This window comes from Pavona decussata, unplaced genomic scaffold (assembly GCF_977016875.1).
Source record: "Pavona decussata unplaced genomic scaffold, jaPavDecu1.1 SCAFFOLD_102, whole genome shotgun sequence".
Classification (NCBI taxonomy): domain Eukaryota; kingdom Metazoa; phylum Cnidaria; class Anthozoa; order Scleractinia; family Agariciidae; genus Pavona; species Pavona decussata.
The window spans coordinates 3,860,559-3,888,520 of NW_028145517.1; the positions used below are offsets into that span (position 1 = coordinate 3,860,559).

Here is a 27,962-nt window from a genome sequence, read left to right on the forward strand (position 1 = left end):
ACAGGAAACCCAAAAGGCGCAACTTTATCTCATCATTCAATTCTAAACAACGCGCACTTTGTTGCAGAAATTTTGAATTATGAACATCAGGTAAACAATTGTTCTATTATTATAAAAGGTGTTTGTCATCGTGGTTTGAAATGATAGCTGAGTTTAATCGCCTGATGAAGACCAGCAGTACAGCGGTCGAAACGTCGCGATCCACATCTATGTGACTCAATCGTGAGACAAACAATTAAACTCAGCTATCAAATGTTCTATTTTTACAATACTTTTGTCATTCTCAATCCCAGAGCTCAGAAGGATTCGCTCTGACGAAGGGCCAACGCTTGAAACGTCAGCACTCGAATCTCTTTACGGTGGCCAATTTACCTTTAGTTATCAACTCTGATCGTAGAACTAAACATTCGTTTCTACTCCCCACCGACACAGCACCAAAGTTTCTTTACCAACTAACCACCTTATTTATTAGTTAAAATGTTGTTTCTTGCATTTCTACATCATTTTATGTCCTTTCAAAAGGCAATTTTGTGTAAACTAATAAAGTCTGATCTATTTGGATTCCTTAATTGAGATTTTAATTGCCGAAAATTTTAGGGGACAGAATCTTATACCCAGAATTTACGACCTGCTGTTGGCTTTACGAAAATGTTGGATGACATTTTCTGCGCTTTTCATGACGTATTTCCCCTCCGAAAACGAAAGGGATTGGTATTTCAGCGTTGCGAAAGTTTGAGATGACTTTTCGCTAAAGAAAGCACTAATTTTCCTTCACAATTTAATCCAAATTTTTGAGGCTAGTAATGTCTTTCTGAAGTATTAATTCCACCAAAACAAACTGTTGAGTGCTGCTGCGTAGTCTCCATTAATGATTTCACTGCATGCAATGAATTGCTGATAGAGTAAATTGCATGTACCAAATGTTTTTTGTTTCTTGTATTCAGTATTCCAGGATATGCATTCCCGTCCCATTGTATCATTGTTTTGGAATGGTACTTGGAAGGTAAGCCACATCTTGACAAAATATTCTCAAAGTCATGAATAATTTATGAAGAAAAAACGAATTGATAACACCACTGTAAAGGAAGTTTGAAAAAGTGACCTTAATTATCAGATAATGTTCAAAACTTTTGCTTTGAATTTCTCCAAGAATTATTAAGGTTGAGAAGCTATATCAAACATAAGCACAAGGAGTCTCGTTATTGGAACATATCGTTCTGTGAGTTCTCTCCTGTCAGAGGTTTTTCATTTTGTTTTTTTTCTCCTGTGGCGAAGTTTATAAATAAATAAATAAATAAATAAGCGTATAACGATCGTTTTGCGGTTAGCGAACACCGCATAGTGCCGAATGCAACGACCTTGTTTTCATATGTCAGGAAAATCCCAGATGACTGGCAATTTCTCGACCGTTCCAGATGTTTTAGGTACCGAATAAAAGTATCGGCGCCTATTGGCATTAACAAAAATAGCCGTAGCAAGGAATGCATGTTGATGTTTATGTTATGGGAGCCCTTTGCAAGTTGTATAAATGTCTCACGCGTCCTGTTGTTCTTTGTGTAAGCTTTCAATAAGAATTAAGGAGGGCTCATAATTTACGAGGAGACATGCATTTTTCAAAGAGGTCACTTATGTTCTTAAAGAAGGGAAATGGGTAGAAAACTGGGGCCGGTTGTTCGAAAGCCGATTAACGCTAATCTACGGTCAAAAGTTAATCAGGGTTTTCATCTTGCTCTTTAAAAGTGATTTCAAAGTCTAATTTCAAGCTAAAGGTAAAGAAGTCAAAACTGACGGGCAAAAATCGTTTGGAAGAATCTTTACCGATTAGTAATTAAACTCGAATGAAAGTTCACATTGATCCAGGATTAGCTTAATCGGGCTTTGGACAACTGGGCTCTGAAGTATACAGAGAGAAAAATACAAAGCTTTTTGCTAAGAAAATTTCTGCTACTGTTTTGAACAAAGCTTATCGCAGCAGATACAGTATAATCATGTCAAAAAATGTATTAACTTTTTTCGATGTAATCTAGCCCAATTTGACGAAGTTAATAGATAAAAAGGAGACACTTCATTCGCCCAGATACTACTATTGACTCTACTTGATATCTCAGCTGATCACTGAACTAAAAAGAGTCCTCCTTCCATCTCTGTTGTAAGATACTTTTGTTTTTGTTCCAGCCACTTTTTAGCCGGTGGTTCAATGACTTGTGTGGCCAACCACAGTAACTGAGGCCCCGTCTGCACAATGATCCAGGATTAGCTTAATCGGGCTTTGGACAACTGGGCCCTGAAGTATACAGAGAGAAAAATACAAAACTTTTTGCTAAGAAAATTTCTGCTACTGTTTTGAGCAAGGCTTTTCGCAGCAGATACAGTATAATCATGTCAAAAAATGTATTAACTTTTTTCGATGTAATCTAGCCCAATTTGACGAAGTTAATAGAGAGAAACGAGACACTTCATTTGCCCAGATACTACTATTGACTCTACTTAATATCTCACCTGATGACTGAACTAAAAAGAGTCCTCCTTCCATCTCTGTTGTAAGATACTTTTGTTTTTGTTCCAGCCACTTTTTAGCCGGTGGTTCAATGACTTGTGTGGCCAACCACAGTAACTGAGGCCCCGTCTGCACTAATCCGTATTCTCTTTCTATTCTGCATTTCAGTTTAATGAGTATAACCTATGGTACCACTTCTGTTTATCCATCCCGTGCGTTTGACCCTGGAGCCGTCCTGACAGCCATTCAAAACGAAAAGTAAGTCGAGACATAGGCATTCTTTTTTTCTCAACTCCAAGCTTCGAAAAATTCTCTCTTGTTTAATATAATTATTGCGGTCTGAAGTCTTCTGTTGATTCGCAGTGGGCTTTGCGTTTTACATTTGCTGTGATTGGTTCATAAAAATTCTGCTGCTTTTTCAAAGTTTGTTCATAACAAGTTTCACTTGATTGTGTATTTTAGCTAGCTATAAGCGCCTGAAGTTTCGTCTTCAAAGACTGGAATTCCTGTCTACCACATTCAAGTTTTTGTTCATTGTTATTTCAAAACGGACGGCACTGCATGTTTCCAAAGCGTTTGCCGTCGTATGTACCAAAACGCCCTATCTTCAAAGGAAAGCAACTTGTAGACATGAAAATTTGAATCAAGCACTTCACTGTTTCTTTTAGGAATTTATGAAGACGAACAAAGTCTAAGATTAAGAAAAAGAAACAACTGAAAGAAAGGACCGCTTGTAGTCTAAAATGTGGAGATGCCGTTTGTTTTTCAGATGTAATTCTTTCTATGGTACGCCGACAATGTTTATCGATGTTCTTAATCACCCTGCTTTTGACAAGTTTGATGTCAGCAGTCTTTATACAGGTAGGCGAGTGCATTTTCATCCTTATCATCATCATTATCATCACCACCACTTCTATCATCACCGTCACATAGATTTATTTTGAAAAAGTAATGAGAATTTAGGCTTGAATCACCCTGCATCGTTTGTTTTAGGTATCATGGCTGGTTCACCTTGTCCAATTGAGGTGATGAAGCAAGTCATGACCAAACTACACATGCCCCAAGTCACGGTAAGTTAAATGTGATGCTCAAGGCGTGATAAACACGCGAAAAAGTCACGCAATCTGATATAGAACAATGATTGCGTGCACTATTTTCACGCAAAGTCGTAAACTCTCTTCTATCTCTTTGCGTAATCTTTCCTTCTTCGCATGCCACGTAAGTAAATCTTTTTTTTTTTTTTTCAGTTTTTTTTTTCAGCCAAAGAGACATCAGTCATGTAATGACTCAGATATTTTTTCCGCGGCTGCACGTTTTCCCTTGCTTCACAACGGTTGCGTATTTTTCCGCGCTCGGCACCAGTGGCAAGCTGTGCTCGGCATCGTTTTATGTTTTCCTCTTGTCCCACTCCTTTTTCAGCCCATTTTCCCGCGCTTGACAGCGGATACTTGTTTTCCCGCCCTTGAACGCCAGTTTCAGTTTTTCCGCGCTTGACAATCCACTTGACAACGGTTGCTCGCATGTATTCCCACGCTCTACACCATTTACTCGTTCTCCTGCGCTTGAAACCGGTTTGTGTTGCGCTTTATCTTTGTTTGGTGTGGTTGACCAAATGCGATTGATTCGTCTCATTTTCTGTTAATTGTAATATATTTCAGATCTGCTATGGCTTAACGGAAACAAGTCTAGTGACCAACCAGACGTTAATGGATGATCCAGTGGATCTGCGCGTGTCTACAGTAGGACGAGTTCACCCCAACACAGAGGTACGTATATCGCGCACACAAAAATCTAACAAATAACAGCCTTCAATATTCAAGTGAGCGGTCACGTGAGTAGTATCGAAAGGGATCGAAACAGCCGATATTTCTCGCACGTATCGATATTTTTCAAGGAAACCCCAGTATCGAGTATTTGGTATCGTTATCGACCCACCACTACAAAACTCGCCACCGTATGTTGACCTATAAGGAAAACATCATTTCTCTATAAAACCTAAATTTTTATTTTAGACGTTTGTCTTAACTTAGCACCAGAACAACTGTGGGCGAAAAAGCACATCAGCAACCATTCTGGTACCAAGTTAAGTTTTTACTGAGTTCATGAATGTTGTAATTCAGGCTGAGCCACTTCAACTGCTCGATAGCTTTCACTTGAATGGTAAAATGTTAGTACTTCATCCACAGACTAAACTATCTTGCACAAAATAGTGAACAGCACCACAGGAAAGTACTGCTCAGTAGCTTTCATTTGAATGGTCACACTTTAGGATTTCATCCACAGACTCAAACGTTAGAATCACCTTGTACAGCATAATAAACAGCACCACAGGAAAGTACGGCTCAGTTGCTTCCATATGAATGATCACGCTTTAGGAGTTTCATCCCCAGACTCAAAAGTTAGAACCATCTTATACAGCATAATAAACAGCACCACAGGAAAGTACTGCTCAGTAGCTTTCATTTGAATGGTCACACTTTAGGATTTCATCCACAGACTCAAAATTTAGAACCACCTTGTACAGCATAATAAACAGCACCACAGGAAAGTGCTGCTCAGTAGCTTTCACTTTAATGGTCACACTTTAAGAATTCATCCTCAAAGGTTAGAACCACCTTGTACAGCATAATAAACAGCACCACAGGAAAGTACTGCTCAGTAGCTTTCATTTGAATGGTCACACTTTAGGATTTCATCCACAGACTCAAAATTTAGAACCACCTTGTACAGCATAATAAACAGCACCACAGGAAAGTGCTGCTCAGTAGCTTTCACTTTAATGGTCACACTTTAAGAATTCATCCTCAAAGGTTAGAACCACCTTGTACAGCATAATAAACAGCACCACAGCAAAGTACTGCTCAGTAGCTTTCATTTGAATGGTCACACTGAAGGATTTCATCCACAGACTCAAAAGTTAGAACCAGCACCGCTCAACAGCTTCCATTTAAATGGTCACACATTAGTATTTGTCCAGATATTAAAACGTTACAGCTACTGCTAAAACTTCTTGAGGTTTGAACTTTATTTACCAATAAAAATCTTTTATTTCAGGCGAAAATCGTGGACAGTGACGGCCATGTTTTACCCATCAACACCTCCAGGGAGATTTGTTTTCGAGGATACTGTGTCATGCTGGGATACTGGGAGGACAAGGAGAAAACTGACGCCTGCATTGACGCCAGCGGTTGGTTTCACAGCGGGTAGGTCCTTTATGATTCATGTCTTGATTGATAACATGTTTTGGCCTGCCGTTGCATGAATTAAGATTCACTTACAAGTGTTTGTTTGTTGAATGTTGAAGGGATTTGGCAACAATGGACGAAAATGGATACATTAAGATCATTGGCAGAATAAAGGTAAGGCTCTAAATCAAGTCTGCTTCCTCGTACTTGTACAAAGCTGCCAACCACAGTTTTCTTATTTTCCAGAAGTGTCGCATAAATTTGATATCTTTGTTTATTTAAGGATCTGATAATTCGCGGAGGAGAGAATATTTATCCAACAGAATTGGAGCAGTTTTTGTACAAACATCCCAAAGTACAAGATGTGCAGGTATAAAAAGTGAAGTATTCTTAGCTTATTTGCGCGTTTTCCAAACTCTAATGTGGCTTTTTAGTATAATCTTGACTGATTCAAGTGATTCAAACCCTAGTTTAACTTTGCAATTTCTTTGTTTAGGTTATCGGCGTTCCTGATCAACGCCTGGGAGAAGAAGTTTGTGCTTGGATCAAGTAAGTTAGTAAGAACTTATCCTCTCAAAATTGCTGCGGCTGCGTAACCTCACGACGTCTTACATTTTACGTGTTTTCCCGCGCTTGGCACCGATTCGTTGTTTTTCCGCGCTTAACACCAGTTTCATGTTTTCCCGCGGTTTACATTGGGTGCATGTTTTAAGGCGCTTTGCATCAGGCGCATGTTTTCCCGCGCTTTGCATCGGGTGCATGTTTTCCCGCGCTTTGCATCGGGCGCATTTTTCCCCGCGCTTTGCATCGGGTGCATGTTTTACCGCGGTTTACTTAGGGTGCGTGTTTTCCCGCGGTTTGCATCGGGTGCATGTTTTCCCGCGTTTTTTTTCGGGTGCGTGTTTTCCCGCGCTTTGCATCGGGTGCATGTTTTCCCGCGCTTGACACCAAAATGATGCGTTACATTTAGTCGTAACCAAAATTAGTTTTCCATTGCGGAGTTACGAAATTTTGAGCTGAAATTTGCAGGCTCGTGATTTTTCCTGTTTCCAATTCAAATTTCGTAACACTGTAAAACAAATTCCTTTCTTTTTCGAAGGGGCATATATGCCGGTCGTTAAAAACACGAAAAAAAGTCAGCTAACATTTTCGTACAAACCAACAACAGCTAGTAAGTTCGGAACATATAATTCGTTTTCCTAAAACTTTCTGCAATTTAAATTTTCAGCTAAAGTATCCGAAAAGATCAATCTGCATTAGCTTACAAAGATATGTCTTCAAAAGGGCTCAAAACGATCAGGGAGCACAAAAGACTGCATTTTAAGTATTTTTCTTAAAGATTTTCGTTGGTTACCCCTAAATCATTCATTCTCCAGGGCCCAGTTGTTCAACAACAACTTTGGTTGGAGTTTAATTACACAACAATAAAGATTTTTCAAAAAGATTTTTGTCCCTCAGTTTTGACGTTGACTTTTCTTTACTACTAGCTTAATATTAGAGTTTAATGACAATTTTAACGAGCAAGCAGAAAACCTCGGTTAACTTTTAAATCGTGGATTAACGTTAATCGGCTTTCGGACAACCGGGCCCAGAGTTCTAGAATTACTGACAACTGCTGGTGTCCTTTCAGATTGCACGCTGGTGAATCAGCGACTCCAGAGGAAATCAAAGAGTTTTGCAAAGGCCAGGTATTCAACATTCTCTCTAGAAACGTGGATTCAGAATGCACAATCGCGTGTGGAACGGTTTTTGTGAATTCAAATATGCTGACCGGGTGTTTTGCGTTCGCAATGTTTCATTTTTCAGATTGCCCATTTCAAAATTCCTCGTTATATCAAATTCGTGAATGAATTTCCTCTCACCGTAACAGGAAAGGTAAGGATGTGGGTTGGGGTGGGAAACATGGCGGCAGTCAAAAAAATCGCACCCGATCTCGTTTTAATGGCAATGTAGCTTGTCATGTCGTTTCAGTTATTATGAAAGCAATTTATCAAACACGAGGAAGAATGTTTCATCCGCTTTCCAAGCACAGTGGGTTGAAAAACGAGGCGCAGATTTCTAGCCTGTGAACAGGCTCCCATTGTGGGGTATTGGGAGAACGGAGAGGGAAGTGGGCCGAGTGCATCCTGCCAGACCAAGCTAGATTTCTCTTCGCCCTATACCCCACCTGGGAGCCGGTTCACAGGCTGCGGATTCTTATTTTTGAAACCAGCTTCGGGTTGTTTGGAAACCGCATGAAACCCTTTTTCGAGCGTTTGATAAAGCTTTTCAAATTATATATAATTACTGGAGAAATTCAAAGCCATGATAAGTCAGATCACATTTCAAGACCTTCTTCACGCCGGTTTAATGAGTTTGAGAAGCTTACAAAGCAGGCCTGTGAATCGTAGTTTTCTGTGTTTTGCAGGTAAAAAAGTTTGTTATGCGAGAGAAAACAAAAGAAGAACTGGACCTATAGTTGACGGAGAAGAAAGATCGATGATTTTTATGTGAACAAAAGCAAAGAACAAATCTTACTCTGATGTGGACTGGACCTCACTACTGACATCACCTGGGTAATTTTAAATGAACCTGTAATCAGAATCACCACGGAGTGGAGGGTTGGGGGGGGGGGGGGGGGAGGTGGTGCAATGGCACGGTCTAAACATTTACTTAAGACCTGGACACATGGTGCAACATTGCGTATTGCACGCCATAGCATGCGGTGGAATCGCTACATGACCACGTCTCTGTAGCGGTTATATGGGATTTTTTATGAATAAATTCATCAACAAAATCAGCTATGCCTAGCCCGTTCAGTGAAGTACTACGATAACGAGCCATTTCGATGAAAGAGATGTTAGGATATCAAGTGGATGAGGTGGTATCTGCTTTAAATTTAGGACAAGTGAAAGCAAACACCATTGGAAGACTGATGAACGGTTGGCCACGTACCCGCGCGTGGAATTTTTGATTATGGAAGCAGTGCTTAAACACCCCGAAAAGACACTGTCAGAAGTTGCCAGCGATGTGTTTACTGCGAGTTTTTAAAACACGCAGATAAACGTCTGCAGTGTTTTCTTCCATCCTACTTGTCGCGCCTCCGAAAATAAATTAAGAACTACTTATATTACTTTTCGGTCTTGTCTTTAAGCTTGAAGCTTTGATCGGACAACGTTAATTGAAGTAGCTGGTAATTGTTATATCGCCGACTTTTATTTGGTAATATATTAAAATTCAGCCGGAAACAAAAACATCACTTCGAGGCTCCGGGGAATAAATTGTAGAGTTTATATGGGTTTATTTCCCGGAGCCTTGTAGTGATGTTTAGTGCTTCAGGCTGAATTTTAATCTATCGAAATTGGGCTAATTGTATACGCGTAACTTGATAAAGAAATGTCTGCTGTGTTAATGTTTCTCGATTTGTAATGTTGAATTTTGACAGTAAAGACGCCTCATGGTACCCAATGACGTCGGTCAACAATAAAAAGAACAAACAAATATCATGCTTGCTTTGACAATTAACCAAGGAAGTTCTAAATAATTGAGGAATTGTTTTTTCGCATGTGATAAATGCACCGCTCAATTAGCTGTCGATTTGGAAAAACAGGTGATCCATGTTGTATCTTGGCTTTCCACTGCAACTCACGGGTAAGCCGGGTAAAAGTAGTTTTTACACTAGTTCTGCTTCCAACCTGTACAAAATTCCTAGCTGTTGCAGTAACCTGGTCTGCGATCATCAGTTATACGCCGGTGGATAATTTTGTACGTCACTTTAAGCGCAGTGTGCGGTGACACTTTTTTCCTTGAGGAATATTAGCAGGAAGCGTAGTGAGCGATTAAAGTTCAAATTTAAAGTTTTTCGTACCTTTCGGCAAGAGATATACAGTCAACTTCTTTTACGTTTTCAATGGCTGTAGCTGATGAATACCGTTCATCGTACATCGCTAACTCCATCTTGAACGCGTTGTTATGCTGTACCGCCACCATGTTGAACAGCGTCACAATCCTCGCGATAAGAAAAACGTCATCGTTATCAAAGACCTTAAAAACATTGCTCCTTAGTCTGGCTGTTTCTGATCTTGGTGTTGGTTTATTGGTGCAACCTTTGTTCATTGCAGACCTTGCCATGGCGTTGGAACAAAACACTGAAAATGATGCGGCTCATGTCATGAAAAAGGCGTTTGTTATTTTAGGCTATTTATTTTCCTCCGCTTCGTTCCTCGGCGTTACAGCTCTGAGTGGAGACAGATTCTTGGCCATTCATCTTCATCTCAGATATCAGGAACTTGTGACTCACAAACGTGTTGTTGGTGTGGTGATTGCAATTTGGCTGTTCAGCGTATTTCTTTCGTTGGTTAGGCAGTGGACTACAATGAGTATCATTTTCGTGATTTTTGCCATCATTTATGCTGCTTGCTTAATAACTGTAGCACTTCTTAGCTACAAGATATACATGGTCATACGACAACACCAACAACACATCCAAGCTCTTCAGGTACAGCAACTAGCACAGAATGGTGCAATGGCGAATGTTGGAAGGCTCAGAAAATCCGCGGTCACTGCAATTTACGTTAATCTTATGTTTGTGCTTTGTTATTTACCATACATTTGTATTTTGTGGACTATCGCTATAACCGGTACCTCTGACCCTCTGCTTACCATCATACGGCGTTACACTGTAACTCTCGTGTTTCTCAATTCATCTTTCAATCCTCTGATTTACTGCTGGAAGATGAGAGACATTCGACACAATATCATGAACATACTGCGAAACGTATTTTCAAGTCAGAACTGAGGAAAGGACACCATCTAAACAGTGGACTCATGATTTCTTCTGAAATATAATTCTCTCGTGAATAAGTGAATTATCATCGCAGTCTTATACGGAACTCGCAGTTCAAATATATGAATTTTCATATATCCATTTTCAACGAGACTCTCTCATCTTTAATAGCTACAATACTTGTCCTTCTTCGAGAAGTAAGAGACGTGCGAGTGGGTGGTATTTTTTTTATCAGCTTGCGATAAGTACTCACGATCGGTTTTTAGTACAAGTCACTGATCGAGGAGGTTGACAAATTCACTATAAGCCAGCATACATACAACGCGAACGAACGAAGCCCAGTAAGCAGGCAGCTAACAACTCAGCTGAAGCAGGTAACATACGTCATACTTAGTAGGTCACGTGACCAGAATTGAGAAGAAACCAAAAATTCAAACGATGTACTGAAACGTTTGGATATTGAAAACAGCACCGGTATTTTTGCTCGTATTTTTCCTCGCTTCAGGGCTTGGGAAAATACTGTGCAACTCGCAAAATACGCGCGCGTATGATATGTAAAACCATCGAATAAGATGTATGTATTGTAGTAAGTGGGCTCATACTATAACCGAGAGAGCTAATATATCGGTGGGATTTAGTGTCTGAGGTTTATTGGGAGGTCTTATAGTGGAGGGGGGTGGGTTATATTAGGGGGCGGGCGTATATCCGGTGTTGTACTTGTATGTTACTTCCACGCAGAATTGAATCAGGTGTGAATAGAGTGTAATTTCGCCACACGCAACGTTATGTACAATGCAACGTGTGTCCACCATGCCCTAAGATCTGGTTTACATGTTTGTCGCAAAAACGAACATAAAGCGTATTGTTGAAAAATCTTTGTTTAATGACGTTTGAAAAACCATTAATATTTGAAATGAAAACGTTATCTCGACGAAAGCAAATGACTCGTCATTGATCTGTGGGCTTGTTAAAAACCTGTACAAAACTACCTTCTATTACAAAATAAAATGTACAGTTGATTTTACAACCGAATGTCTGATACCTAAGAAAGTTAATTCCGTTGTAAGAAGAAAATGAACAAGCAATCGCCTAGAAAATACTCACTAAATGTATTAGATACTTAGTCGCTGCCTCCTGCCTGATTTCCACTTGCTGAATTTATTTCATTCTGACGGAAGGATGTGTATGAAAGTAATTAAGCCACGGCAAAACCTAGTCATAAAGTTCACAAAAATGTGCTGTTCAGTCAACCGAGCCCCCAATCTTAGCCAAACGGTAACTGAGCAAAACCACCAGTTTTTAAGAACGGAGCCTTTTTTAGCTACTGCGCACCTGTTCTGCGCGTCTTGGAATGGTCCGAAAAAAGTACCTCGTTATACAATGGTATTTTTGCGCCGTTTTATGACTATGCGGGAAAAGAGCATCTTGACAAACGGTAGTGGACCTTAAAAACGAAAATTAGGGGTAGCAACGCATTTTTCAGAAATAAGTAAGCGCCAGTTCCATAGATTGTTATTTATTTTAAAGGTTTTAAGAGTTACTGTTGATTAATTATCTCTTAAAAAATGGTTACCCTCAATTTTATATTTAGATTCCAGTAGCCCCTTTTAAGATCTGTTTTTTCCACACACTGATAAACTGTTTATCAGTCGGACGCAAAAATTCCGTCTTATTACGAAACACCGTCCTTAAACCGTTCAAACGAATTGCTGCAGCTTGGTTGAGCAATGGCTAGATGTGTCTCGCATAAACGGCCCACAATTATGCTTTCCTTATTATGCGCCCTTGCCCATTACTGATTAGTTTCCAGGAGTGGAACCCATTCACTATAATATATTTTCGTACAATGTTACGCTTTACGTCAAATATGATTTGAACTCGTTTGCTGCTTGCTCCCTCATGACGTACTTCTTAACCTAAAAAAGGAAAAGAAAAATATGGGCTTGCTTCTGATATTTTTAATAGGCCTCATGGTCAAAAAGGGCGAACGGCCCTGGGCTTACCGTAAAACTTCGATTCACCGTCATCTTTCCAGTAAGCGCCCTCCCCTTCCCCCCTTGAATAAGTGTTAGTTAATAAGTGGCCCCTTCCCAATAGCACCCCAGGTGCCTCCTTTTCATGCATGGTAACGTGCCATATAGTCACCCACATAACCCTAACACTAACCCTCCATATAGTCACCCTTACCTTACCATGAAGTATAGCTATAGTTTTTCTTATTGTTCAGTATGTGTTTTTACTCCCTAAGATGATTACTGTAAATGGTTTGAACTCAGAGGCATTTATACCTTCTAATGACGTTTCACAATTTTCTTGTCTGAAGATGACTTCCGCTTAGGTTGTCGAAACGTCAGTCAATGTCACCTCAAACAGTCCTTCAAAGGAGCACAGTTGAACCTCTTTATTACGGACACCAAGGGGACAGGAATAAGTGTCCGCATTATAGAGGTGTCCATTTTAGAGAAGTAGGTTTTATATAGATTTCGGTCTCTCAGGGACCAAGTGAACTGTCCGTAATAGAGAGGTGTCTGTATTAAAGAGGTGTCCGTTAGGAGAGGTTCCACTGTACACTCACCCGGATGATCATAATTTACGTACTTATAAGATGATTACGTTGAAATGAATAAACGAACGCCCGGTACAAATGAGCCCCTTCTCTTAGGCCTCCAAGATGAAACAAGCGTCCCGAGCGGTACAAAATGGTTGACGTGTTATCACAGTCTTACCTTCCCTGATGCCGTCATGGGATACTCATCAACGAATTTATAATACCGAGGAATCTTAAAATAAGCGATCTGTTAGAGACGAAAACAACAACCAACTGTTAGCAAATCAGTCTTCCAACCCTCACTAAACCGTGGACCATTGAATGATTCACAAGCCTTACCTGTTCCTTGCAGTAGTCTTTAATTTCTCCAACAGTCATGGATTCTCCTTCCTTTAGCCTAGTAATAAGCCCGACAAATATGCCGGCAATAAGTTAGAGACAAGCAATTGATCTACTGAACTTAACACGCACAATTCTTATGCTGTCAAGTAACCAGGCGTGCTTTTACCGCTCATTCGATTTTTGGCGGGAATTCACGATGCCACAGACTCACCCTTGTCTGGATGCTACCCGTTCCCAGGACCTCACGCTCGACTGAGGTTAAGGACGACCAAAGGCCCATTTGAACGATTTCAACATTTGCTTCAACATACGTTCGACATTTTGTTGAACCAAATGTCGGGGGCGTTTGAACAGGTCGTTCAACATTGTTGAAAGCGTTTAAAAATGTTGAAATTGTTAAATTGGTTTTTGAAACTTTCATTCAACATCGTTTCAACATTTCCTTTGTTCTTGAAAATGTTCAATGGCGTTGAAGCCGTTAAAAAACTCCGTTCATCCAACATTTGCCCAACATCCGTTCAACTTCTGTTGAAAGAATGTTGGTCAAATATTGAGACCATTTAAACGGGACCTAAGAAGTATGCCGTCATTAAAATTACCGTTGTCTGTTGGCCGGGGACTTTTTCACCCAATGAAATTACCGCTGTTTGTAGGGGACATTGTTTTACTTGAAAGTGAATTCTTAGAAAGTTAAAACTTACTTGATCCAGCAGCACATCTCTTCCCCAAGCCTCTCATCAGGCACGCTGATCACCTGACCAATTAGAAAATAGAAATGTCAACCTGGTGTTAACCTCTCCACGCTAACTTGGTCAATTACTGTAAAGTGTTTTCAGTATTTAAGTTACTACCTGTACATCTTGTATTTTGGGATGTGTGTGCAAGAAATATTCAACTTCGGCTGGATAAACGTTTTCTCCTCCTCGATTGATTAAGTCCTGTTCAATGAAGAAATGAAAGATAGAAATATTGGTTACCTGGCTAACTCTGGAAATGACTGATAGACTGTTTGACTGACGGACTTTTTGACCAACTGATTGACTGACTGGTAAAATGTTTGACTGACTGCCCCTGACTGACCGTCTGTCTGACTGACTGACCGTCTGTTTTGATTGACGGACTGTTTGACTATTTTGATTGATGGACTATTTGACTGAATGACTGACAGACTTTGACTGACGTACTGTTTGACCGACTGACTGACTCACTGGTTGAATGTTTGACTGACTGACTCTTTTGATTAACTTACTGTTTGACTGTCTGACTGAATGACTGACTGATTGTTTGATTGACTGAATAACTGAATGACTGACTGTTTTCACTGACTGATGAAGATCCGAACGGACAAACACACGGACTAACGAATGGATCAATGACCTGATGAATGAATGGATAGAGGAAACAGGCGTATGTCCAAATCAACATTTTGCCATAACCATGCAGATATACATGTAAAGAAAGACCATCTTCACTACTTCGCCAATGTTTCCTTCGCCTCAGATTCCGATTCAGTTTAAGTGCATACCTTCAATCGTCCAACAATCTTCAAATAGCCATGTTCATCCATTGTCCCAAGATCCCTATGATAAAAGCGACATATCAGACACACCGAATTAACTAGGTTGATTCGACTATCCAAACCATATAATCCTACCCGGAATGTAGCCAACCAGTCGGCCCAATAGTTTTCTCCGTCTGTTCCTTATCTCCCCAGTACCCCATCGTGACACAATATCCACGCATGCATATTTCACCAGAGGTATTTACAGGCACTATTTTCCCCTCGCTGTCCACTATCTTGATCTGTTAGGAAAAAAAAAAAGAAAAGAAAGAAGGAGCGAAAGAGAAGAGGAGAGAGGGAGAAGGAAGAAGACAAATGAAAAGCGATGATAATTAACAGTTATTCACGGAAGTGGTGGATATTTACCGAGCGGCGAAAGCGGCGAGGTAAATATCCAACACTTTCACCGACACTGAGGAGAATAATTGTTTTAGTATATACCACACAAGCTGAACAACTAACAGGCCAAAATCCCTTTATTTTTGACAGTACACCGAATAGTGGGAAATTTTAAAATCTCGCGCGCCGCGCGGTAAGCGATTTCTTGTTGTAGAAAGTTCCGTCTCACTTTCTCGCGCGCAATTAAAACTTTTTGAGACACTTGTTTAGTTGCTAAGGTGTCATTTCCATAATTGTTGTGAGAAATTCGTCTTGATTTTGAAAACCATGCTGCAAAACATTAGATGTTTCATTGTCTACATTGTAATTACAGCGCTCGGCAGTTTTCGTAAACAAGGGATTGTATTTTCATTTTTCGCGTTAGAATATGAGGTTGGAAGGAAACAGCGTGTCGATGAAGTGATCAATCTAGCCTCGAACCACTGACCCTCTGATCTTCCGAGCGTCCGACACGCTAACCACTACACTAGCGCGTCTCCAAAGAAAATGAATACAGTTGAAAAGTACACTTATTCTTCTCGCTGCTGTCACTGACGCTTAAGGTCTCGACTGACTGCGAGGAACACTAAATAATAACTACCCAAGTTTGGCTGGCTACCATACAATAGTATTCCGGATTTTCCCGCCTTTTTGGAGACGTCGCTTTTGCTGGAATCGAAGCACAGGTCGTCCAAGCTCACGTGAAAGCTCGAGACAAGTTAAACATCGCCAGAAAAAGCGAATCGACATGCGCAGTTGAAACGCGACACTTAGAATTTCTTGGGCTTAATATTGATCCTCTCATTACAGAAAATATGTGGGGAAAAGTTTTTTCTTTTTTCGGGAAGTAAAACCTTTTCCAAGTCACAGGCTACTTTGCATCTAGTTATGTTAGAACATATCCGAACATTGTTTTTAACTTTTCTCTGGCATGAAACCTTTAAAATTCGATTCGGTTTTGCGAATTTTGTAAAGTTCTATGTTAAGACGCCATTTTGAAGGCGTCTGAGTTAAAGATCTTCGCGGACCCAAATTCTCTTTTCATTTTAGACCGGTCAATGAGTGCCACCTACCTTACTTTTCATCCATTCGATAAGTTCCAACATCAGTCCGTTTCTGCGTAAAATATAGCGGCATTTCGCTAAGAACTGGGCTCGGTTTTGAAAATCCATATAATGTGATTGTAGACGTTCAAAAAAAGCGACATAAAGGCAACTGACACGATGATTACACGAGAAAAACCAAATCCTTTCGGTGAAAACATCGCCGCCATCTTGTAGAAAAATGTCCTTGGCATTCCTACGGTGGACTTTTTAAACGAGGGGAGTCTAGAAACTAGTTTACCCATAGATCCCGCGAAGTTAGACAAAAAAGCGCGCGATTTGTATGCAGTAACTATAGTGTTTACTATTATACTTTGTAAAGTTTTTGACATGTCCTCCCTAAGCAGTAAAAAGGAAATAATTTCTCTTTCTGAATGCCCGAATACATCACAGGAAAAGAATGTGCACAATGCGGTTTGGTAAGTGAGCCGTGAACCAATCAGATAGCGGAGAAAACAAAAATATGATAGACAGCTTATTTGATATGCCCGAGTGCATCTGACTAAGCACCGCCCAAAGTGATTCGACTTTTCTGGCGATGAAACCTTTCTTCGCCCTCTCTTCACGGGAGTTTGGGCTGCCTGTGACATCACGTGTCGTTTCTTCAATTACTGCCTAACCTGTCTGGCTGTTACCTCTGTGTGTGGTAAAACAGCTCATACTAGGGCAAATTAAGTTTCATGTTTAAAAATCCTTCATAACTCACTCCTTACCTCACTTTTGTTCATCAACTCACCACAGTGAAACGCAAAACAGCTTCATCGAAACTCGCAAAAGCTAAGCACACGCGAAGCTTAAGTCAAAAGGTTCACGCTATTTTACGTGAAATGTGGAACGGCAAGATGACGTTTGCCGTTTCACGTAAACGCGATGCTAAATCTCTCTACCATGTTGCTGCGTCAGTGGGGAGTGAAAACGAATGTTTGGCTTTATCGATAGAGTTGATAACTAAAGGTAAATTGGCCACGGTAAAGAGATTCGAGTGCTGACGTTTCCAGCGTTAACGCTTCGTTCTGACAAAGGGATAACGCTCAAAACTTCAACACTCGAATCTCTTTTTGGTGGCCAAATTACCAGTATCAACTCTGTTGATAAACCAAACATTAATTTTCTTGTTCGATACGCCAACCTCCACCGTACGGAAAACATGGCGGCTGTTTATTTTTCACTTTCCAGAGCGTTTTTTTTTTTTTTAGCGTTTTAGGGAAGCATTTCGTGTGCTAAGAATTTAAGGGTAAATGTACCAGTCGCTATCTTTTTCGGTACCGTACGGTGGAGTGAGTGTGTGGGACGGCCTGGCTCTCCACTCCCTCACCCCACCCCCCCGGGGGGGAGATTAGAGACCCTGGGAACGAGGTTGCGGCCTGTGCTTTTATCTGAGGGAAATCAAATTCGACAGAAATAGGAACAAAAGACGTCAAAAGAAATTACCGATAGCTGAGACACCCTCAACTTGGATACAACGTCTTTCATAACTTCCACTGGGCAAGATGTAGCGCCAGTGAAACCTACAAAGGCAACACAAATATCAAACATCAATAACAATTCTTTAGAGAGGTCTTCGATGGCCTTGAATGTTTGAATTTAATCTTACCTCTCTCCTACACAGAGGCCTCCTTTGCGCTCGAGCGGAGACCAATAAGGGACTTGAGAGAATGATATAACGAGGAGCGAGACTTTTCGCTCCTTTTAGCTCGTGAACGCGCGCATGCACAATGAACGAATTATCGTAATGTGGGCTGGATTTCACTCGCTCGCTCGATCAGCTGTAAACTTCGTATTAATTTAATCGGAATTTAATCAAAAAATATATTTATGAGTCTACGTATAGTGCATGTATTCACCATCAGCCGCCATTACGGGACAAAAAACAAAGACGTAAACTCAACTCAACGAACAACTTATTCTTAAAAAAAAATTCACTAGTAGGTGTGTTGTCTACTAACTCCTTCCATTGACCGAAACTACAGTGAAACTAAAAGACAACTTCTTAATTTAGTGACTGAAAGCGCCGCGTTGAAAGCCGCTAAAGACCGAGATTGTCGTCCAACTCAACAGGGATTTCGCGCAAAATGGAAGCAGAGAATATGATGGAGAAACGTCTGACGATGTTCGCTCATTCGCGTTTTATTTCTTGGCGGTCCGAAGTAATTTGACCGTTAAAATCGTAGTGCCACAGGTGCCAGATAATTCAAAACCCTCAAGAACCTATAAATACAAAAATTAATCTCGCCTTCAGGAGTCGTGGACAATGTTGTCCAGGGCTGAGTTGCTCGAAGCATGGTTAGCGCTAACCATTGGTTAAGAGGTATTAAAACCTATAGGTTGTCATGGTATTTAACCCGGGTTAGCGCTAACCATGCTTCGAGCAACTAGGCCCAGTAGCGTAGTTCGCTGACTTAGAAGCAAAGGATCCCGGGTTCGATTCTCTTTGAAACGGAGAAAATGTTTTTTTCCTTTTTCTTTTCTTTTTTATCTTTTAAATTTTTTTTTTACTTCTGCATTCACGAGTTGGCCCACAGGAGCCTTTGATTTATGAGGGAGCCTCTGCGGACGAGAAAGTAATCTTACTCAGCTACGTCAAATCAACCAGAGGAAAGATTGTTTTTGTCACGATATTTCAAATACGAGGAACAGTGTTTTATCCCATTTCCAAACAACGAGAAGTAGATTTGAAAAAGCGAGGCGCAGCCGAGTATTTTTTAACAACTTTGAGGTGTTGGGAAATTATCGGCTGAAACAGAGTTTGATACATCTTCTCAAACTATTTATAATTGTGAGAGAAATTCAAAACAAAAGTTCCGCAAATTTTATGATGAATGAGATCACATTTCCAAACCTCTGTATTCTCTTGATGGATTATTAATAAGTTTTTTCATGAATTATTAATACATTTAAGAAGATTATTCCTTTCATTCCCGTGACCTGTATGTGTCCTCGAGTAGTGATACTGTGAGAAGATCCACGTGATCACCACAATCGCGCAAGCGCTATAACACGTGATCAGTGATAGCGGCAGTTTAGCGGTGGAGTGACCGGAAAAACTGCAGACTGACGAACAGTCAGATTTTGCACCTTTTGGGATTGTTGACGATCGTTAGCCACTGACATGGAAAGCAGCTAGAGCTCGTACCTTTTCTTAAGGTCGACAGGTCATAGTTGTGCAGCTCAGGATGGGCGAGAACGTCAATAAACATGGGAGGAGTTCCATATAAAGTGTCACACCTGTATGGACAAGTTAATGAATGAGAACTGTGTTCTTCTAGTTATTATACTTAGGACTTAGGGTTTTTGGTTCAACGTTACTTCACTTGGTTTGATTCTATACAGCTGGGTAGTCGCACTATTTAGATAAAGTTTTCAAAGATCAGGGCCCAAGCTAAACAAGGCACAAGGGGGCGCGCGTTTGTAGCCTGCGTTCCCTTCTTGCTCTGGGTGGTAGAGCAACTAGCTCTAACCGAAATCTAAGGCCAAACCTAAACCCTGCACCCCAACCCTATCCATCTGTGCACCAGAACATTCGATACAGAAGGCAAGCTACTTACCGTTTACTTGCATGCAATTGTGTTCATTCGTAACGACTTGACTTCTCCTTGAGCAAACGCTAGCCTGCGTTGTATTTCAAATAAAAAAGGGGACGTGGGTGGGTGGGAGGGATTCGTAAGCGCGGGAGAAAGAGGAAGTGGACACGTTCGCCGGAAATTCAGGCCTGTCCCCTTTCTTTACGCGCTTGCCAGGTAAGGCACAGTTCAAACTCCACTATACCTCTCAATGCGTTCCAAATAGCTGGTAGTTTTTTGCAGTGGTGCAGTACCTAAATCCGTATTTTTTTCCACAGCTTTCAATTAAACAAGGCAAAATCTCAAGTTAAGCAGAGCCTGCCGCATAATTGAGATTAAGGTCTCAATGCATTTGTTTCGGCGCATGCAGGGGAGATAAGGCGTAAGAAACGGGCGTAAAACCAAAGCAAGCCGCCCTAAGTTGTCCTTACAAATGTTAACTTTGCTACTCATGGGACCACGAGAGAGGATATATTGACGGTTTCTCGTGCAACTTGGCTCTACACGAAAATCTGTTTGGCCACCCAGCGCAAGTCTGGGTACGCAAATATTTTTTACTTGGCTATTTTCAAATTTGCGTTTCCTTTTATCCATAGGTGAATGGTTCACGCATTGAGCTCTACTTACTTTTCATCTTGAATCGCCTTTAAAATGGCTGTGCTGTTGTATCCACGAGATGGGTAGACAGTGGTCGCTCCCCACTCTACACCGACCATGCTGCAAAACAATAAAGATTTCTTCCTAGAATGGATACTACAAAACAAGGCTGGACACCTTATGCTGTTTACACAATGTATCGGGGAAAGTTACGTGACTTTTCTCGGGCCCGAAAATTTCGTGCTCTTTGAGAAACACCAGAAAGCGTTTTCGGGAGCTTTGCGGGGAGCTTTTCGGGCCCGAGAAGTTCTCGGGAGTTTTGAGAAACGCACGCCAGCTTCGGGTTGTTTGGAAACCGCATGAAACCCTTTTTCGAGCGTTTGATAAAGCTTTTCAAATTATATATAATTCAATTATATATAATTTGAAAAGCTTTATCAAACTGGAGAAATTCAAAGCCATGATAAGTAAGATCACATTTCCAGACCTTCCTCACGCCGGTCTTCTCTACATGAATTATTAATGAGTTTGAGAAGCTTACTTCAACAAAGCAGGCCTGTGAATCATAGTTTTCTGTGTTTTGCAGGTAAAAAAGTTTGTTATGCGAGAGAAAACAAAAGAAGAACTGAACCTATAGTTGACGGAGAAGAAAGACCGGTGATTTTTATGTGAACAAAAGCAAAGAACAAATCTTACTCTGATGTGGGCTGGACCTCACTACTGACATCACCTGGGTAATTTTAAATGAACCTGTAATCAGAATCACCACGGAGTGGAGGGTTGGGGGGGGGGGGGGGGAGGTGGTGCAATGGCACGGTCTAAACATTTACTTAAGGCCTGGACATATTGTGCAACATTGCGTATTGCAGGCCATAGCATGCGGTGGAATCGCTACATGACCACGTCTCTGTAGCGGTTATATGGGATTTTTTATGAATAAATTCATCAGCAAAATCAGCTATGCCTAGCCCGTTCAGTGAAGTTCTACGATAGCGAGCCATTTCGATGAAAGAGATGTTAGGATATCAAGTGGATGAGGTAATAGCTGCTTTAAATTTAGGACAAGTGAAAGCAAACACCATTGGAAGACTGATGAACGGTGTGGCCACGTACCCGCGCGTGGAATTTTTGATTATGGAAGCAGTGCTTAAACACTCCGAAAAGACACTGTCAGAAGTTGCCAGCGATGTGTATACTGGGAGTTTTTAAATTACGCAGAGAAACGTCTACAGTGTTTTCTTCCATCCTACTTGTCGCCCCTCCGAAAATAAATTAAGAACTACCTATATTACTTTTCGGTCTTGTCTTTAAGCTTGAAGCTTTGATCGGAAAACGTTAATTGAAGTAGCTGGTAATTGTTATATCGCCGACTTTTATTTGGTAATATATTAAAATTCAGCTGGAAACAAACACATCACTTCGAGGCTCCGGGGAATAAATTGTAGAGTTTATACGGGTTTATTCCCCGAGCCTCGTAGTGATGTTATTTAGGCTGAATTTTAATCTATCGAAATTGGGCTAATTGTATACGCGTAACTTGATAAAGAAATGTCTGCTGTGTTAATGTTTCTCGATTTGCAATGTGAATTTTGACAGTAAAGACGCCTCATGGTACCCAATGACGTCGGTCAACAATAAAAAGAACAAACAAATATCATGCTTGCTTTGACAATTAACCAAGGAAGTTCTTAATAATCGAGGAATTGTTTTTTCGCATGTGATAAATGCACCGCTCAATTAACTGTCGTTTGGAAAAACAGGTGATGCATGTCGTAAATTGGCTTTCCACTGCAACTCACGGGTAAGCCGGGTAAAAGTAGTTTTTACACTAGTTCTGCTTCCAACCTGTACGAAATTCCTCGCTGTTGCAGTACCCTGGTCTGCGATCATCAGTTATACGCCGGTGGATAATTTTGTACGTCATTTTAAGCGCAGGAACAGTGAAACTTTTTTCCTTGAGGAATATTAGTGGGAAGCCGCGGCGTAGTGAGCGATTAAAGTTCGAATTAAGAGATATACAGTCAACTTCTTTTACGTTTTCAATGGCTGTAGCTAATGAATACCGTTCATCGTACATCGCTAACTGCATCTTGAACGCTTTGTTATGCTGTACCGCCACCATGTTGAACAGCGTCACAATCATCGCGATAAGAAAAACGTCATCGTTATCAAAGATCTTAAAAACATTGCTCCCTAGTCTGGCTGTTTCTGATCTTGGTGTTGGTTTACTGGTGCAACCTTTGTACATTGCAAATCTTGCCATGGAGTTGGAACAAAGCACTGAACGCTCAGCTCATGCCATGTATAAGGCGTTCATTTTTTTAGGGTGTTTGTTTTCTTTCGCTTCGTTCTTCGGTGTTACAGCTCTGAGTGCAGACAGATTCTTGGCCATCCATCTTCATCTTAGATATCAGGAGCTTGTGACTCACAAACGTGTTGTTGGTGTGGTGACGGCAATTTGGCTGTTCAGCGTATTTCTTTCGTTGGTTTGGCTGTGGACTCCAAGGAATATTTTTCACGTGATTGTTGCCATCATTGATGTTGCTTGCTTAATAACTGTATCACTTCTTAGTTACAATATATGCATGGTCATACGACAACACCAACAACACATCCAAGCTCTTCAGGTACAGCAACTAGCACAGAATGGTGCAATGGCGAATGTTGGAAGGCTCAGAAAATCCGCGGTCACTGCGATTTATGTTTATCTTATGTTTGTGCTTTGTTATTTACCAAACGTTTGTATTTTGTGGACTATCGCTTTAACCAGTACTTCTGAGCCTCTTACTTACTTGTCCCCTGGTGCCAAGGTGGCGCATAGGGCCGCTTCTGAGCCTCTGCTTACCATCATACAGCATTACACTAGAACTCTCGTGTTTCTCAATTCATCTCTCAATCCTCTGATTTACAGCTGGAAGATGAGAGACGTTCGACACAATATCATGAACATACTGCGAAACGTATTTTCAAGTCAGAACTGAGGAAAGGACACCAACTAAATAGTGGACTCATGATTTCTTCTGAAATATAATTCTTTCGTGAATAAGTGAATTATCATCGCAGTCTTATACGAAACTCGTAGTTCAAATATATGAATTTTCATATATCCATTTTCATTAAGACTCTCTCATCTTTAATAGCTACAATACTTGTCCTTCTTCGAGAAGTAAGAGACGTGCGAGTGGGTGGTATTTTTTTTTTATCAGTTTGAGATAAGTACTCACGATCGGTTTTTAGTACAAGTCACTGATCGAGGAGGTTGACAAATTCACTTTAAGCCAGCATACATACAACGCGAACGAACGAAGCCCAGTAAGCAGGCAGCTAACAACTCAGCTGAAGCAGGTGTCATACGTCATACTTAGCAAGTCACGTGACCAGAATTGAGAAGAAATCAAAAATTCAAACGATGTACTGAAACGTTTGGATATTGAAAACAGCACCGGTATTTTTGCTCGTATTTTTCCTCGCTTCAGGGCTTGGGAAAATACTGTGCAACTCGCAAAATACGCGCGCGTATTATATGTAAAACCATCGAATAAGATGTATGTGTTGTAGTAAGTGGGCTCATACTATATCCGAGAGAGCTGATATATCGGTGGGATTTAGTGTCTGAGGTTGATTGGGAGGTCTTATAGTGGAGGGGGGTGGGTTATATTAGGGGGCGGGCGTATATCCGGTGTTGTACTTGTATGTTACTTCCACGCAAAATTGAATCAGGTGTGAATAGAGTGTAATTTCGCCACACGCAACGTTATGTACAATGCAACGTGTGTCCACCATGCCTTAAGATCTGGTTTACATGTTTGTCGCAAAAACGAACATAAACGGTGTTGTTGAAAAATCTTTGCTTAATGACGTTTGAAAAGCCAGTAATATTTGAAATGAAAACGTTATCGCAACGAAAGCAAATGATTCGCCATTGATCTGTGGGCTTGTTATAAACCTGTACAAAACTACCTTCTATTACATAATAAAATGTACAGTTGATTTTACAGCCGAATGTTTGATACTTAAGAAATTTAATTCCGTTGTAAAGAGAAAATGAACACGCAATCGCCTAGAAAATACTCGCTAAATGTATTAGATACTTAGTCGCTGCCTCCTGCCTGATTTCCACTTGCTGAATTTATTTGATTCTGGCGGAAAGGTGACGTGTATGAAAGTAAGTAAGCCACAGCAGAACCTAGTCATAAAGTTCACAAAAATGTGCTGTTGTCATCCGAGCCCCCAATCTTAGCCAAACGGTAACTGAGCAAAACCACCAGTTTTTAAGAACGGTGCCTTTTTTAGCTACTGCGCACACGTTCTGCGCATCCTGGGATGGTCCGAAAAAAGTACCTCCTTATACAATGGTATTTTTGCGCCGTTTTATGACCATGCGGGAAAAGAGCATCTTGACAAGCGGTAGTGGAATTTAAAAAAAGAAAATTAGGGGTAGCCACGCATTTTTCAGAAATAAGTAAGCGCCAGTTCCATAGATTGTTATTTATTTTAAAGGTTTTAAGAGTTACTGTTGATTAATTATCTCTGAAAAATGGTTACCCTCAATTTTATTTTTGGATTCCAGTAGCCCCTGATAAGATTTGTTTTTCCCACGCACTGATAAACCCTTTATCAATCGGACGCAAAAATTCCACCTCATTAGGAAACACCGTCCTTATACCGTTCAGACGAATTGCTGCAGCTTGGTTGAGCAGTGGCTAGAAGTGTCCCGCATAAACGGCCCGCAATTATGCTTTCTCATGCGCCCTTGCCCATTACTGATTAGTTGGATCGGGTGCATGTTTTCCCGCGGTTTACAACGGGTGCATGTTTTCCCGCGCTTTCAATCGGGTGCATGTTTTCCCGCGCTTTGCATCGGGTGCGTGCTTTCCCGCGCTTTGCATCGGGTGCATGTTTTCCCGCGCCTGACACCCTAATGATGCGTTACATTTAGTCGTAACCAAAATTAGTTTTCCAGTGCGGAACTACGAAATTTTGAGCTGAAATTTGCAGGCTTCCTGTTCAAATTTCGTAACACTGTAAAACAAATTCCTTTCTTTTTCGAAGAAGCAAATAGGCCGTTGAAAACACGAAAAAAGGTCAGCCAACATTTTCGTAAAACCAACAACAGCTAGTAAGTTCGGAGCATATAAATCGTTTTCCTAAAACTTTCTGCAATTAAAATTTTCAGTTAAAGCATCCGAACATATCAATCTGCATTAGCTTACAAAGATCAGGGAATACTAAAGACTATATTTTAAGTATTTTTCTTTAAGATTTTCGTTGGTTACCCCTAAATCATTCCTTCTCCAGGGCCCAGTTGTTCAACAACAACTTTGGTTCGAGTTTAATTACACAACAATAAAGATTTTTCAAAAAGATTTTTGTCCCTCAGTTTTGACGTTGACTTTTCTTTACCACTAGCTTAAAATTAGGGTTTAAAAACAATTTTAACGAACGAGCAGAAAACCTTGGTTAACTTTTAAATCGTGGATTAACGTTAATCGGCTTTCGAACAACCGGGCCCAGAGTTCTAGAATTACTGACAACTGCTGGTGTCCTTTCAGATTGCACGCTGGTGAATCAGCGACTCCGGAGGAAATCAAAGAGTTTTGCAAAGGCCAGGTATTCATCATTCTCTCTGTAAACGTGGATTCAGAATGCACAATCGCATGTGGCACGGTTTTTGTGAATTTAAATATGCTGACGGGGTGTTTTGCGTTCTCAATGTTTCATTTTTCAGATTGCCCATTTCAAAATTCCTCGTTATATCAAATTCGTGGATGAATTTCCTCTCACCGTAACAGGAAAGGTAAGGATATGGGTTGGGGTGGGAAACATGGCGGCAGTCAAAAACATGCGCATTTTAATGGCAATGTAGTTTTTCTCGTTCTGTCGTTTCAGTTATTATGAAAGCAATTTATCAAACACGAGGAAGAGTGTTTCATCCGCTTTCCAAGCAATGAGAAGGGGATTGAAAAACGAGGCGCGGATTCCTAGCCTGTGAACAGGCTACCATTGTGGGGCATAGGGAGAGCGGAGAGCGAAGCGGGCGCACCCTGCCAGACCGAGCTAGATTTCTCTTTCTCCTATACCCCGCTTGGGAACCTGTTCACAGGCTACGGATTTCTCTTTGTTGAAACCAGCTTCAAGTTTTGGAAACCGCATGAAACCCTTTTTTGAGCGTTTGATATAGCTTTTCAAATTCTATATAATTACTGGAGGAATTCAAAGCCATAATAAGTAAGATTAAACCTTCACGGTGGTTTTGTCTTCATGGAGTATTTAACATTTGACAATTTTTGACATTTTTTTTTTAATTTATACTCTCCACTCTTACGGTCATGTAAGCGCAAAAAACAAAAGTTAGAAGTATTAAGGCTGGTTTCCATATGATCGCGGATCGCAGACCGCAGATCGCAATAACTTCTGCGATCCTGCGATCGTTATCGCAGACGATCGCAGAAGATAGAACCATGTTCTATCTAAAGGCTGGTTTCCATATGATCGCGGATCGCAGATCGCAGATTGCAGATCGCAATAAGATCTGCGATCGTCTGCGATCATATGGAAACTACTTCTGCGATCGTCTGCGATCGTGATCGCAGACGATCGCAGAAGATAGAACCATGTTCTATCTCCTGCGATCGTCTGCCATCAATTGCGATTGTTTGCGATCTGCGATCCGCGATCATATGGAAACCAGCCTTTAGATGGAACATGGTTCTATCTTCTGCGATCGTCTGCGATCACGATCGCAGGATCGCAGACGGTCGCACAAGTTGTTTCCATATGATCGCACACGATCGCAGACCTTATTGCAATCTGCGATCTGCGATCATATGGAAACCAGCCTTTAAAAACATAGACTAACACGCAGCTCAAAAATGGAGTATTAATGAGTTTGAGAAGCTTACTTCAACAAAGCAGGCCTGTGAATCATAGTTTTCTGTGTTTTGCAGGTAAAAAAGTTTGTTATGCGAGAGAAAACAAAAGAAGAACTGGACCTATAGTTGACGGAGAAGAAAGATTGATGATTTTTATGTGAACAAAAGCAAAGAGCAAATCTTACTCTGATGTGGGCTGGACCTCACTACTGACATCACCTGGGTAATTTTAAATGAACCTGTAATCAGAATCACCACGGAGTGGAGGGTTGGCGGGGGGGGAGGTGGTGCAATGGCACGGTCTAAACATTTACTTAAGGCCTGGACACATGGTGCAACATTGCGTATTGCACGCCATAGCATGCGGTGAAATCGCTACATGACCACGTCTCTGTAGCGGTTATATGGGATTTTTTATGAATAAATTCATCAACAAAATCAGCTATGCCTAGCCCGTTCAGTGAAGTTCTACGATAGCGAGCCATTTCGATGAAAGAGATGTTAGGATATCAAGTGGATGAGGTGGTAGCTGCTTTAAATTTAGGACAAGTGAA

General features: G+C 40.8%; 4 protein-coding genes across 4 annotated transcripts in view; 2 read left to right on the plus strand and 2 right to left on the minus strand.

Annotated features, from left to right (window-relative positions):
* Nucleotides 1–27,648, plus strand: LOC146471720 (medium-chain acyl-CoA ligase ACSF2, mitochondrial-like). The gene is made up of 13 exons (XM_085120825.1): nucleotides 1–90; nucleotides 945–1,003; nucleotides 2,666–2,755; nucleotides 3,267–3,358; nucleotides 3,491–3,567; nucleotides 4,156–4,263; nucleotides 5,552–5,700; nucleotides 5,802–5,856; nucleotides 5,966–6,052; nucleotides 6,179–6,231; nucleotides 26,089–26,146; nucleotides 26,265–26,333; nucleotides 27,484–27,648. Exons 2-13 carry the CDS (start codon nucleotides 990–992, stop codon nucleotides 27,532–27,534), a joined length of 903 nt encoding a protein of 300 aa, XP_084976951.1. The 5' UTR covers nucleotides 1–90; nucleotides 945–989; the 3' UTR covers nucleotides 27,535–27,648.
* LOC146471718 (medium-chain acyl-CoA ligase ACSF2, mitochondrial-like) overlaps nucleotides 1–27,962 on the minus strand; it is a 158,593-nt gene that overhangs the window by 39,372 nt on the left and 91,259 nt on the right. The window lies entirely within an intron of this gene.
* On the minus strand, nucleotides 12,264–15,120 carry LOC146471721 (medium-chain acyl-CoA ligase ACSF2, mitochondrial-like). The gene is made up of 7 exons (XM_085120824.1): nucleotides 14,992–15,120; nucleotides 14,863–14,917; nucleotides 14,189–14,275; nucleotides 14,039–14,091; nucleotides 13,335–13,392; nucleotides 13,174–13,242; nucleotides 12,264–12,363 (listed from the first exon to the last, which is right to left on the minus strand). The coding sequence occupies exons 1-7, from the start codon at nucleotides 15,078–15,080 to the stop codon at nucleotides 12,304–12,306; spliced, it is 471 nt and encodes a 156-aa protein (XP_084976950.1). The 5' UTR covers nucleotides 15,081–15,120; the 3' UTR covers nucleotides 12,264–12,303.
* On the plus strand, nucleotides 22,394–23,517 carry LOC146471722 (adenosine receptor A2a-like). Its single transcript, XM_085120740.1, has one exon. It carries the CDS (start codon nucleotides 22,579–22,581, stop codon nucleotides 23,515–23,517), a length of 939 nt encoding a protein of 312 aa, XP_084976866.1. The 5' UTR covers nucleotides 22,394–22,578.